Genomic DNA, 15798 nt, shown 5'->3' on the forward strand with positions numbered 1-15798 from the left:
TTTTTGGTTTAGCCAATCAGTACAGTTTATTCTTCAAAGTCACCCATGTTCTGTTGTCTAACAGTTCTGACCCTTTTTCACTAAAAATAAATTATCTCTTTATACAGAATTCAAATGATGTTATTGTTTGTTTCTATTAAAAATAGACTCATTCAGAATTATAGAAATATAAATTTAAGTCCCTAATTATTTTTATTCAATTTTTTATAATTTTTCAAAGTCAGAACAGGGGAACCCGAATTCATTCTGACCTTGTCTCACAAAATTCATTATATCTCAAAATTTACAAATCCATTGCTTACAATATTTCTTCTATGAGAAACTAGACTTAATAAGCTTTAATTCCATATTTTGTTCATCTTCTAATTCGATTCCTACAATTTTTGGTGATTTTTCAAAGTTAGTCTACTGCTGCTGTCCAAACTGTTTTAGTGCAAGCTGTTTATTACCATTTTTCCCCTAAGCTTTTAACAAATGATAATTTCGTCCCTACTCAATTAGCCTCTCAATTGAGCTGATTTTTCTCAATTAACATTTTATTCTATCACCTTAAACTGGTTTACAACCTTTAGGAATCATAATTTCAGCAATAGACTTTAATTCCAAACATTTTCGCAATTAGGTCCCAAAAATCAATTTCCATTGAAATTGCCTAATAAAATCATCTCATAAACAAATTAAAGCTTTAATTTCATTCTATTTCATCATAAACTTACAGCACTCAACCATGGTGACTTTAAATTTCATCCATGAAATCAAAAACTAATGAATTTAATAGTAGGATCTAGTTGTAAAAGTCTTAGAAACACAAAAATTACAAGAAAAAGGCAAGGATTAACTCACTTGGTGCAAAAATTATGAAATACCAGCTTAGAGAACCCTCATATGGCGTTTTTAGCTGCTGGAATTGAATATAAATGAAGAGAAATCTAGATATTTCCTATTTAGTCCTAGTTTTATTTAGTTAATTTTGCAATATTCCAATTTTACCCTTAATTTATCAATTTTCTGCTGATTTCATACCCTTGCCGTCCAGCCCAAATAACTTTTGGGTCTAATTGCCTTTTATATCCTTTCTCATTAGACTAATAAGCTATTTAATCACTCTAGCAACTTTTACACCTATTACAATTCAGTCCTTTTCATTTAATTGACTACCCAAACATTAAAATTTCCTAACGAAATTTTTATACCACATTAATAACATTTCATAAATATTTATAAAATTATTTTTGACTCGGTTTTACGAGATAGAGGTCCCGATACCTTATTTTACCCAATTTCTTCAATAATTTCCTTTTCTAACTAATCACTAAATTGATAAAATTTTCCTATCATTATTTTCATACGATTTTCCTATCATATAAAATTTTAAGTAAAAATATTGAAATAAATTTCTTTTTAAATCGGATTTGTGATTACGAAACTACTGTTCCGATAACATTGAATTTACGCCATTACAATAATTGTTTGTTAAAAATAATTATATAAAAATCATTTTTATTCTATATTTTCAAAGAAACTTTTTTTTTGGTCTCTCTTAACTCATACATTAAATAATGTATCCTAACAATATTTATTATGTTAATACAATTTTTTAATCTTTTTAATAAGACTTAATCTTTTTAGACATCATCGTGATTTATATTTTAGTTTTGTCTGTAAACATTAAAATATTATAATTGAGTTTTTAAAATACCACTATCATATTAATTTGATTTTTTTATTTGATTAAGTTAAATTGAATGTTAAATGTCAATTTAAATTTAAATTAAAGAATAATTAAATATGTGGAACAAATTTTAAACACATATATATCTAGCGTAAATAAAGCTTGGACTTGACATGTTAAAAAAATTGATAGTGTCATTAAAATTTACGACAACTATTTCTATTTTTTAGTATGGCGTATCCATATAGAAGCAAATGGACATAATAAAAAAAAGAGAGAATAAAAACATTTAAAAAAGAAGACTCAAACGTACCAAATTTAATTAGGAGCCAGATGGAGAGTTTCATATGATTGAAAAGAGAAACATATTAGAGTCAAGCGGCCATTCGAAGACGGTGGATGAAGATCAAATAGCTTTTCTGTTAGAGCTTCAAGTTTGAATCAGCAAAGTTTCAAGTTGTTTTAAGGAAAATCAAATTATAAAGTCGAAAGAGGAGGAAAAAACTCTTTTAGTGTTTTTTTTGGCGGGGGGAAAAGGAGATCAAATGGTGGCGAGATTACTAAAATATAACTCTGAAGGAGGTTTTTAAAATCTTAAAATTTTTGAATAGTTCAGTGACCAAAGTATAAACTTGCTTAACATCCATATGAGACGTCTGTTGCAAAGTTAACAGGCTAGCGGTGAACTTGTAATATTCGTATAATTTAGTGATTAAATTATAATTTTTTAAAATTAATGACCACAATATAAATTACTAATGATTGAGGGACTTTGAGGTAGTTTGCCCAACTTTATATTGGATTTTGAATATAAAGAAAGAGAGCTGTCGTGTCAAAGGATAAAGCAACATTGTCCCCACCCCTACTATTAATCACTTTAAATTGTCACTTCCCTTTTGCCCTTTTTTGCTACAAAATTGCAACACGTGGGCTTCTCTTGCATGCATTATAGGACCTCTTTTTCCCTATATATACCCTCTTTTCTCTCTCATACCCCCTCACGAACTCCTTCAAAAACACCAAACCCTCTTTGCTCTCCATTCACCCCAACATCAACACTCTCTCTCACATGCAAATCTTTACTCACCCAAAGCCAATCAAGATTCTCCTTTTGATCCAAAACAAACCATAGCAAAAAACAGACCCTTTTTTTATTATTAATTGGCTTAAATTTAAGCATCCATGTCTGCATATGCATCATCACCAGCAGCAGCAGCAGCTGCTATTGGGACTTGTTTTAAGCCTAAATTCCCAGTTTCAAAAAGGCACAACATTTCATGTTCTCTTCAAGCTCCATCATTTCTTCATTTGCCTAAACAATCATCATCATCATCACCACCTACTGAGAAACCCCAACAATGGAATCCTTTTCAAAGAGTTGCTGCTATGGCTTTGGATGTAGTGGAGAATGCTTTGGTTTCTCACGAAAGTCAACATCCTCTTCCAAAAACAGCTGACCCCAGAGTTCAAATCGCCGGTAATTTCGCTCCGGTACCGGAACAACCTGTCAAACATCGGTTACCTGTGATTGGAACAATCCCAGACTGCATTCAAGGTGTGTACGTTCGAAACGGAGCAAACCCACTTCACGAACCAGTCGCCGGTCACCATTTCTTCGACGGTGACGGTATGGTTCATGCGGTTCAGTTAAAAAATGGGTCAGCTAGTTATGCATGTAGGTTCACTGAAACTAATCGTTTAGTCCAAGAACGTGATTTAGGCCGTCCTGTTTTCCCTAAAGCCATCGGTGAACTCCATGGTCATTCCGGCATAGCTAGACTGTTACTTTTCTACACTCGTGGACTGTTCGGTCTTGTTGATCCAAGTCACGGCACCGGCGTTGCCAACGCTGGACTTGTTTACTTCAACGGCCATTTACTCGCCATGTCTGAAGATGATTTGCCTTACCATGTTCATATAACTCCCGCCGGCGACTTAGAAACCATCGGCAGATACAATTTCGACGGTCAATTGAATTCAACAATGATTGCTCACCCCAAAGTTGATCCACAATCGGGTGAATTCTTTGCTCTTAGTTATGATGTTATTCAAAAGCCATACCTTAAGTACTTTCGTGTTTCACCGGATGGCAAAAAGTCACCGGACGTTGAAATTCCGGTGGAGGGTCCTACCATGATGCATGATTTTGCTATTACCGAGAATTTCGTGGTGATCCCAGACCAACAAGTAGTGTTCAAATTGCCTGAAATGATCCATGGTGGGTCGCCGGTGGTGTATGATAAGAACAAAATGTCGAAATTTGGGGTATTAGCTAAGAATGCCATTGATGGTTCAGAGATTAAATGGGTTGAAGCACCTGATTGCTTTTGTTTTCATCTTTGGAATGCTTGGGAAGAGCCTGAAACTGATGAAATTGTTGTAATCGGTTCATGCATGACACCACCAGACTCCATTTTTAACGAAAGTGATGAATCTCTCAAAAGTGTCCTCTCTGAAATTAGACTCAACTTAAAGACCGGAAAATCCAGGCGCCGCCCTATCATATCGGAATCCGAACAAGTCAACTTGGAAGCAGGCATGGTGAACCGGAATTTACTAGGGAGAAAAACAAGGTTTGCTTATTTAGCATTGGCTGAACCATGGCCTAAAGTTTCAGGGTTTGCCAAAGTTGATCTATCAACCGGTGAGGTAAAAAAATACATGTATGGTGACCATAGGTATGGTGGTGAACCATTGTTTTTCCCTCTAAACCTTTCGACAAATGAAGACGATGGTTACATTTTAGCTTTCGTTCACGACGAAAAGACATGGAAATCGGAGTTGCAGATCGTAAACGCCACGGATTTACAGCTAGAAGCTACGGTTAAGCTTCCATCTCGAGTCCCATATGGTTTCCATGGAACATTCATAAGTTCAAAGGACTTGGAAAACCAGGCTTAATTACATATCTTTCATGTTTACGATTTTCAGGAAGAGACTTACCAGTGGGATGCATGTATATACTGTCCCCGGAATCCCTTCCTCTGTTTCATATAGGGGTTTTAAGAGAGACCAGTTTGTAGCTTTTGGGATATGTAGGTACATACACTATTTGAAGCTCAGCTGGTTTTATGCATATATTTTTTTTCACTTCAGTGTGCATGAAACCGTACATAAAATTTAAAAGCAAAATATGTAGTGCTTGTATCCTCTGTAATTCTTTGTTTTTTTCTTTTCTTTTTTGGTTGTAAATACTTGAAATTTTACATTATATATAGAAATACCAGTCTCCCACATCTCAACTCTTTTGATCTTTCTTACATGTTGCTTTGTTTGCTACTATTTTCAATGATGTTTTGTTGATATAAGATTCGGGTTAAGGGGTCTCGGAAGTGTGGTAAAAGAGAGGACCCTAAACCCGAATCTTTTATCAACAACAATGAACATCATAAGTGTAATTTAGAGCAATGAACAAATGAGAAAAACAGCAAAGGAGTTAAATGTTAAATAAATTTAGGATTGGACCCTTTTTTAGTCATTCAAATTTGATAGATTTTGTGACTCAAACTTTGCTGCAAATCATGGATGGTATTGGCAACCTACCATTGGCATGGTGCAATGTAGATGAGATACCTGATGGAAGAATATGCAACATGTTGTAGACATTCCTAGCACTTGAAAGCAACGAAACCGGTTCGTTGCCGAGACAATAAGAGGTTCGGAGGGTCGAACTTCGGTCATAAATTGTGGTTTAACCATGAATTGATTAGCTTAGAGATATTATTAATAGTGTTGTAATGTGATAATGACCGAAAATGCAACCGTAATCTCAATTTTAATACCTAATCGTAGTTATCTTCCTTGCTATTTAACCCGAAGGAGCTGTCCAAATAGTAATTTCCTGCTTAAAATTGCAACAAATTTTTATGACCTCATAGGCAATATGAAATGTAAGCAGTGGAAAAATTCATGGGGGGAAATGGATGGTTGCCTACAACAGCACAGATGTTCATTGGGAAATTATATAGCTGAAGTTCACAACTCAACACGAGGTTAAGGGTTTGTGGACAAATATCGTACCCGCAAGTATATATTTCGTGATAAATGGTATAAAAATTATTATTTGTAACTTATATTCTTTTAACTTATAAAAATAATTGATAATATAATTTTTAAAAGATTTAAAAGTGTTATACTATACTTCGATAATGGCAATAGGAAGGATCGTAAAACAATAAGAAAGAAAAATAAGAATACACAAGTTTTATTTGAAAAACCCTTATCGGGAAATATCACGGACAGAAGAGGAGAAATTCACTAATATTAAAAAATCACAATACAAGAGGTTTTCGACTACACGCATTTTAAGGATTAAACAACCCTTTTAGAATCAATGTTTAATTGAAGAAATATAGTCCTATACAGATCTCCTATTTTGCCTCTTTATTTTATTTATTTGACAAATGAATTGTACGTCGAACTTTTCAGATCAGATCAAACGGGATTCAGGTCACATAACTCTAACAAAAAGAATAATCAATCAATAGTAAATACCTAGAATTAAATTTTCATTAAATATATTAGCTAATTTTTCTATCTTCATCTAATTTTATTCTAATAGATTTGATTAGTAATTTGGGTATTAAAATTTTCTTATAAGTAATTAAAACACTAACTTGATCTAATTATTGAAAATCAAACTCCAATTTTGGTTACCCAAGTAATTAAGTATATTCCTGACCTAATTATGAATAAATATTTGACTCATCTAAATTAGACACTGAATTTTTCATTCTAAACATAAAATGAAAAGTCGGTTTCTATTTCTTTTGATTTTGTCAAATTAATAGTTGATCATGTCATTATCAATTAAGTGTTACAATCATAAAATTATAATATAAAACTAAATAAACCGAGTTTTATCATGTCAAATCATTAAGAACATAAAATATATGCGAAAGTGTACTTGAATCTATCGATATCTTAAAATCTTCAAGTCTCGTGGTTTAAATCTTCTAAATTAATACACAAACATTTTGAAGAAAGTAAATCTCTCTTTTCAAGTGAAGATAGAAAGTTATGCATTATACATATGTCAATGGCATAAACTTATATTTAGTGTTAAACAAGTTATGTTCTAGAGCCAATATTGAATTAAGGCTTCTTTGGGGAAACTGTGTATTGTGTCAAACACATAGATTTCTATGCTTTACAATGAGTTTTGTAATCTAGCACATTATAGTAATGTACTTTATTCCGATTATAATAAAAGCTTTAGAGAATATGTCCTAATTTTTATATAAATAAGGTTATCAAGGATGTTCTTGTAACTCTGCATTTCACTCAAACTAGTTATGGACCTCATTAAGAGTATAGTTATACTCAACTTCTATTATTGTTATACATACATTCATTATACCGAAAAGAGAGATTTTTTAAATATGTATTCATTTTTCCTTTTGAATCTAATTTTTGGGATCTCTAATCATTATGTAAAGTATCCTTATTATTGATTTTTATTATTGTTCAGGCTTTAGTCTTATCCTCATTATTACTATCCATATTTTTTTCTCTAACTAAAGCTTTTGTCAAAGAATATGTGAGATTATCAACACTTTGAATATAATCAACATTAATCATACCATTAGTTATATGAGATTTCACATAGCTATACTTTCTTCTTATAGATCTACATTTTCTATTGTAATATTTGCTATCAACTTTTCAAATAATAGCAGTATTATTACGATGGATTAAGACATGTGGTTTTAGTTTTTTCAATATTGAAAATTCAAATAAAAGATCATGCAACCAACTCACTTCTACATTGGTTGAGGATAGTTTTTTTTTTTTTGCTCAATCAATGTGTATATATGATATTAGAAATGCATTGAGAAAAACCAACCTCTTTCATAAGTAAAATTATAAAACACCTGAATAAATAAGGAACAAAACATCCGACATCAGACTTAACTCCTAATGTCTAAACAAAAATATATTGGTTAAGGATAGTGGTATAAGTTGAACCATCATGGCAAAAATTGCTATAGTTTATTCTATAAAAAAATATTTCAATATATTGACGTTGGAAATAAAAAAAAATACTATTTGAAGTGATTATGCTCATCATGTCAAAGGTTACATTTGCTTTTCTTAAATCTTTCGTGTCAAAATGATCGACGAATGGCATTTATAATCTCTAAATTTGTTTTGAAAAATCAGAAGAAATCATATTTACTTTTGAATTATCTATACTGTTAAAGTCAGGTAAAATGTTTTAATTTCATTTTACTTTTATTAATTAAAAATTTTAAATGATAATTTTTTTCATTTTAAGAGACATGATTGTTGATTCACTGTTTTAATATATTTTTTTTATATTTAAAATTTTTCTTTTTATATAATGTTTTATAATTTAAACTTTTTAAATTTAATAACTGGTGGTGTCATTTTCCTTTCTATTAATAAACTATGTTTTCTAAGGAAAAATGTTTAGAGTTTCATATGAAATTAATAATCTAAAATCATTTAATTAATACAAACATAATCTAAGTAGTAATTTATCACAGTCATAATCTTAATCTTTTTAGAATTAATTAATAAAGTTTGAAAAGGAAAAAAAATATTACCAAGTTAAGAAGAGACATTTGAAAATCTTAAAAGATTAATCACTTATCTATAAAAATTTTAAAGAGAGCGTGTGAGAAAAAATAAAAAAACTTTTGAGAGAAAAAAGCGTAACTGAATAATTGCCCCTAAATTATTGCGCTTTTCCATTCAGGTACCTAAAATTTATTTTGATCAAAAGTGATAATTAAATTATGATTTTATTAAACAAATTGCTCTAACCATTTGCTTCATTATAAAAATTTCTTAGCCAATCATTTGATGATATGTGATATCTTTATTCATTTTCTTATTTATGATAAATATAATTTAAAAAATTGGCTTATCTGATCACTTGACACATGCCACAATATAATTGACTAGATATTTTTTAATAGAATTAACAATTAAAGTAATTTGTGTAATTGAGTCATAATCTAGATACCATTTTTTAACAAAAAGAAGTTTTAGGGACTTTTAAGTCAGAAAAGCACTAATTTGAGGCTGTCATCACACAGGTATTAGGGACAATATTTGTCACTATTCTATGTTAAAAGAGGAGTGAAGAAAGTGTTAAAATTAAACGTAAAGATAGGTAATCAGAACCTCTACATGGATTGGTTGGGGGAGCGAAAATCCTCTCAGCCAGGGAAATTATATATATATTGAGTGGCCAAAATGGTTTTCTCCTGCCACCTTTCCGACAGAGCTGAGCTGACAAAATATTAATATTATATGTATCACTCACTCAAAGCTTTTGATGAAAACCATGCAAATCTTTATACCTCAAATGCCTTTGCTACCGCAAATTAATGTATATTTTTAATTTTACATGTTATAGAAGGGTCGAGAAACACTGCAAAACTGTTCGTGCATCACCACATATACTTATTTATTATATATTATGTTTTTGGCTATAATATAGCTGGAAAACATGGTGTGTAAGGTCAAAGGTGTGACATTCATATCAGCTTTTGATACGTGTATGTAATTTGTGTAGCAGTGAGGAGGATGTGAATGGGGTTTGAGGCATGTTAAAGGGAAAATATTAGAATGGTATGATCCGAATTTTTATTAAAAAGTTAAAATATAGTAGTAAAATAAGAGGTTCTATGTAGGGTTTAAGGTCGAGGGCTGAAATAGATGTAGAATTCGTATAAAATTATATTTCTTCTATTTAACATTGATTAGAATATAGTGTTTTTTCAACATTTAAATAGATATAGTTAGAAACTCCTCTTGTATCATTCGATTTTAAACATTAGTAAATTTTCTTTTCCTCTACACATAGTTTTTCCCGAAAGGATTTTTCACATAAAATTTATATTTTTTTTCTTTTCTTATTGTTTCGCGATCATTTCTTTTGTCATTATCGATGTTAGTTTTAACAGGAAACATATAAGTACTTTTGATCAATGGTTTTTTGAATATTGGTGAGGAAAATTAGCCACATGGAACATGGGGCTGAGGAGCTCTTAGGCAGAGTGTGATGTGCATTTGGAAGATGAGATGTCAAGTTATATGGAAGGGGAAAAGGCTTGACATAAGAGCCACTCTTTGATCATAAGATTAAAATTACTTCCAAAGGAGAAACCTGGCTGTTTGTCATTGGTCAGGGATATTCATCCTATAATTCACGTCCTGAGTCGCAAGGATTATTTGCTTAAGAAAGTGTGTTGGAAGGTAATATTGGCTACATATTCATAGGTGGTTTGTAATGAAATTTTGAAAAAGAACAAGTGTAGTAACTGGAAGTGGCGATCATTGGTAAATTTATGTAGGTTTCAAAATGACTGGTATGAGATTTAGGATTCAATTCATATGTTTGTAAACCCACTCCCAGTTCTTTTATTGTAACTTAATTACTTACTTGTAGTTCAATTAGCCCTACAATCATCCATATGTCTCTCCTCTTAATTCAACTTCAATTATTAATAAATTAAGTAATTTAAACTATGTCAAGTAATTTTAATGAAAATTTGAGTCGAATTGCATAAGTGACTTAATACAATATTCCGAAATTAATTTTATTTAAAAAATAAATCACATATGCATATTAAGGTATCTTTTACATTAAAATTACTTGAGAGAAATTCAAGTCTAAATCTTAATAATAATTGTTGAACGGAGTAGTTATGGATAATATATTTAATTGACATGATTTTAAGGTTTTCTTAATGAATTTTGGAGTGGCACTAATTAATTTTGATTTCTTGATAACTATGAACATATAGGCCCAATCAACGCTACTAAAACATGAGTCATGGTCAATCACAAACCCCAAAAGAATTAATCTTCATGTATCGTAAAATGAAAATGAAACATACTTTAATTTTACTAAAATAGGTTATTTAACGGAGTTCATAAGTGATTTTGTAAATAATAGAAGTTAAGTGATATAACTTGGTAAAATTTAAAGATGGTAACTTACATGAATTTTTTTTATATCAATATTCATGTCTTTTTATAGTCCATATTTAGAGTTCATAATTGTTCTTTCTAACAATGTCATCTCTAAAATTTAAACTCATATTTTTTTATTGAGAGTATAATATGCCTTATCACTGCACCTAGCATTTATTAATTATATCAAAATTTATTAAATTCAATTACCTATAATTTTTTATGAATTGGAAGTTCATATATTTATATCTTTTAAATACATAATAATATTGAATTCTAGCTAATTTATACATAATACCAACATATCATTCCCAAAAACCATATTGAAAACAACCTAATTAAGTAGCCACTCCCTCTAGAGTATTTGCTGTAGAGATTGGATTAGATTTGTTTATAGGTCGAGTTGAGCTGAGTTGGGTTTAAACTAAGCTTAAGCATTCTATTAACACACATTACATTTGCTCAAGCTCAATCTAGCTAGATATACAAGTCTAAAGCTATGCCTAAGCTCCCTGATGTTTGTTAATAACTAACCTAAATCCATTTTAAGCTCGTCCATATTATTTTTAAAATTTAAAAAATATTTATATTTTAAGCATTCTATTAACACACATTACATTTGCTCAAGCTCAATCTAGCTAGATATACAAGTCTAAAGCTATGCCTAAGCTCCCTGATGTTTGTTAATAACTAACCTAAATCCATTTTAAGCTCGTCCATATTATTTTTAAAATTTAAAAAATATTTATATTTTAATATAATGTTTAATAATTTTATATACCTTTCCATTTATTAAAATTATATATAAGCAACTTAATAATTTTTTAATGTTTACATTATAGTTTACATTATAGTTTACATTATAGTATTATATATTACTATTGATTAAATTTTATGTTCTATAAATTACATAATATATATAAATAACATAATTAATATATTACAAACTTAAAAAACAGGTCGAGCCAATCTTGAACCTTGAATGTTTGAGCTTGACCCCGGCCCATATTTTAACTACATTAATTTTTTAGGTCGGTTAACCCCACAATTATCCATGTGGCTCCACCCCTAATTCAACTTCTATTGATAACAAATTAAGTAATTTATGCTAACTATGTTAAGTGGTTTTGCCCGGTTAAGTGCAGACTCTCTAAATCTGGCTCGATAGGTTGCTGTTCTCCTCCACATGGGTGGCTGTTATTTAACGTTAGTGGAACTGCTTCTGAGGGTGCTTCGGGCTGTGGAGGCGTGATGAGGGACGCGGTAGGTAGTGTTAGAGCTATATTCTCGGGCCCTTGTGACGCTTGTGATGCTGTCACATCTGAATTAGGAGCTGTCATTACAACGTTGGACATTTTTTCTGAGTTAGATTGGAAGGGAGGCTCTTTAATTGTTGAAATGGGCTCGAGGTTGGTTTTTAACTGGGTTCTGGATAAAACAAGGAGACCTTGGTCGAAACGAGCTATATTTGCAGACTTAGAAAGGAGGATTGCCTGTGTTGGAAAGATATAATTTTCTATTGCTAATACAAACGGGAACGAAATGGCTGAAACACTAGCAACTGCTGGTATGAGTAGGCCATGTTTGTTTAAGGCTTGGTGGTGAGTTGGGTTTAGTTTTCCTTAGAATGCTTGAGAATTGGGGAGTGTTTTGGTATGAGTCTAGAGGGTATTTCATTGTTTGGGTGGTCTATCATTGTTTGGTTGTTGTGTCTGTTGATCAGAGAGAGATTTTTTGGAGGGGATTTCGTTTTTGTTTGGTGTTTTTGATGGGCTCTGTTTTATGAGTGGTTCTTTTTGGCTGATTGGGGATAGGTGGTGTTTATGAGATGTTTTTGTATGTTATTTTCTGTTCTATGGTAGTGTTCTACCATTATTGAGCTAAAAAAAAATGAAAAAGTCGATACACACTGGCTAACAGTCCGTCTAGTGCTATATCATAGGGACATTGAGAACTTAGATAATTGTAACCATATACATATAAAATAACAGCAGTGGAATGTCAATCCTCAAACTGTATTTGTAAAGTCTCTATTCCTTGATAATCAAAGCCCAAAGATCTATGAATTAACCCATGTTTGACTAGCCGAATAGACAAACGACCTTACATCTTTTCATCTCTCCCGCACTTTTTTTTATTTGTCATTTTTATAAAATAAGTATTTCGCATTTATGATAAAATCGAATTTATGAAGAGCTAAAATGCATTAACGACTTAATATGATATCCCAAAATTGATTTTATTTAGAAAAGAAGTTACATCTATAAGATAAATTAACAAAAAAAATTGAGTTATCATATAGTGACATGCATGATGCGTCAACTTTTGATACATAAAATTCTCAAAATAATATTAGGAGTAGTAATTATAAACTCGAAAAAAATTAATTTTCATAAATTATAAAACAAACATAAATAATATTTTAATTTAAAAAATTTATTTAACAAAGTTAATATAAATTATTTGAAAAAAAAAACAAATAACCTCATGAACCATATTAAATTCTGTAGGTAACTGCTTTAGCCCACAAAAGATTATAACAGTATACAGTAGTTTTAAAGACAATATTTTATGTAATTAAGGTATCATCTATTTTCTTTTATAATCATAGATATTACCTTTTTTTACGGTTTATTCCTGTTAATAATGTAATTTTAAAATTTATATTTATATTTTCTTTCTAGAATATAATGTGTTTACCGATGATGTATTTTATTTTATTTTACCATGTTATACAATAGTGAAGAAAATGTTAAAATTAAACCAAAGCGGCAGCCACTGTGGATCATCTGCAACTCTGAATCCCTGTGCCGAACTTTTTGCAGACGTAGAGATAGGTAATCAGAATCTCTTCATAGATTGGTTGGATGAGCGAAAATCCTCTCGTCCATGGAAATTAAATTACATATAAAAATATATATTGTGGCCGAAATGGTTTACCCCTTCCACTTTTCCAACTGAGCTGACAATACAATAATATTATATGAATCACTCACTCAAAGCTTTTGCTGAAAACCATGCAAATCTATAGAAGGGTCGAGAAACACTGCAAAGCTGTTGGAACATGAAGCATGTGCATCACCACGTATATATATATATTATGTTTTTGCCTAATATAGCTGAAAAACATGGTGAAGAAGGTGTGACCTGCATGTTACGTCAGCTTTTGATACGTAAATAAAGGGTGTGAGGAGGCTATAAGATAATTTTCAGCCACCAAAATGTAACAATATGCACCAAATCTTGCATGCATTTGGGGTTTTGGTCAAATTTTCAATGGAACAATATCCTCACCTGCCCTTTTCTTTCATAGATTTGCTGCTTTGCATTGCTTAGGTTGACACATGTTATTTGAGTCTATCCACATGAGAGCGTTAGAGTTTGCATTGGCGAATTTTTCTTCTTTACTTGTACAAGTAACTTCAGGTTTGGGAGTGTTTCCAGCACAAACATCATCTGTTGGTGGTTCTCAACTGGTTAGAGTTGAGCATCAAGTGTCTTTTCATCTATGTACTTAATGAAAGTTTTCTTTCTTTCATTTTTTTAGTAGGTATAGTTGGTTCCATTCAACATGGGGTCCAAGAAACATATCAAATCATCCATCTTAATTGTAAATCAATGATATGATGTCCAATTAGTACTTCAAATGCTTAGTTTTGATATTAATTGTAAAATTGTTGATTTTGTTTGTCAAATATCCGTTCAGTTGAAATTGAACGAAGTTCATATAAGTTATAAAATAAAAATGGATAACACATTTGTTCATGCAATTCAGAAATTTTCTACAAGCTTTAGTGAGAAAATAGTCCACTATAAATTAATAAGTACATGTCGTGATTTAAGTTCAATTAATTTGCCAAATTACAACCTCACTCTTATAGTTCAAATTGGGTCATTTTGTTGGAACATCGATACATCCCGTGGTGCAGAAGAAAATTAATTCTAGCGATGACAACCTATGGATCCATGTACGTGAAATGATCTAAGTTGTAAGAAAGATTCGAAACTATACCTCCGTAATCTGAGCAAGGAAAACCGGTTCTAGAAGTCGATGTCCAAAGCAGAAAACAGACCATAGCCATAACATTCAGTTCTGGCCCCTAAGGTATCCACCTGGTGAAAACGATCGGAAAACTACTTTGAATTTTTCAGAGGATTTTTTTGAAAAACCCTTGTTGTTAGACCAGGGAAATTTTCGGGGTAAATGATGGAAGGAGAATCAAGACTTTCCTATAGTCAGAAATTTTTATTTAATAGCTAATCACATAGAGTGATTTAAGGGATTGGAATAAAACAAATCTTCTTTCCAAAACAATATTAGTTTATTTCAAACTTTGAATATACATTTTGATTAAAATTATTAAAAAACCCTTTTTAATAATTACGATAAAGATATACTCAATTAAAATCATATGAAACTCATTTTTATATTTAATTTAATTGGATCCTCAATGTATGCGCATCAAGCATACACATATATCGTATCTAATATTTAACTTAATCGAATTAAATTAATTACGAGAACATTTCTATAATTAATATAATTCAAGTTAACTTCATCCTTTTATAATTCAAGGATCCCACATCGATGGTAGTAATATTAGATCATTTCTAACGTTACAAATAATTATTGGCATCTAGAAAAACATCACATTTACTCAAGTTACAAAAAGTTATGGTTTGACATAACCTTTCCATGATAATGTCATCTTATAATATATCCCTTTGTTCTTGATATCTAAATTGAACACAAGTCATGGAACAATCACCCTCATATAGCCCAATCTATTGTTTATTGATTTCTCAAGTAGACTAAGATAAATAAATGAGTGTGGTATCTCATATCAACATTCATGGTCATGCATTTATAGTCTCACTCGATCAAGAGGTCTAAAATATTGCTTCTAATATTATATAGTAGGGACAAATTCTATCTTGATCACTCACATCACTACATAGATTGTGGCACACCCAACACCAATCTTAATATTACAACCATTTACGGAAGACGTTTAACTGTGTCAAAAAATACGACTCACGATATTGGAAAAATGACAATCTCAAGTCTAAGGATCATACATACAATTATCACTATGAGAGACGTTGTGACTATTACATAATAATCCAAAAAAAAACATTTTCATGGTGGGTTAATCCATTATATTATTCTTTTAACA

General features: G+C 30.9%; 1 protein-coding gene across 1 annotated transcript; it reads left to right on the forward strand.

Moving 5' to 3' along the window:
• Positions 1 to 2678: 2678 nt before the first annotated feature.
• On the forward strand, positions 2679 to 4906 carry LOC107909170 (9-cis-epoxycarotenoid dioxygenase NCED3, chloroplastic). The gene has a single exon (XM_016836618.2). The coding sequence runs from the start codon at positions 2855 to 2857 to the stop codon at positions 4571 to 4573; it is 1719 nt and encodes a 572-aa protein (XP_016692107.2). The 5' UTR covers positions 2679 to 2854; the 3' UTR covers positions 4574 to 4906.
• Positions 4907 to 15798: the final 10892 nt, after the last annotated feature.

The sequence above is a fragment of the Gossypium hirsutum genome, chromosome A08, assembly GCF_007990345.1.
Source record: "Gossypium hirsutum isolate 1008001.06 chromosome A08, Gossypium_hirsutum_v2.1, whole genome shotgun sequence".
Taxonomy (NCBI): Eukaryota; Viridiplantae; Streptophyta; class Magnoliopsida; order Malvales; family Malvaceae; genus Gossypium; species Gossypium hirsutum.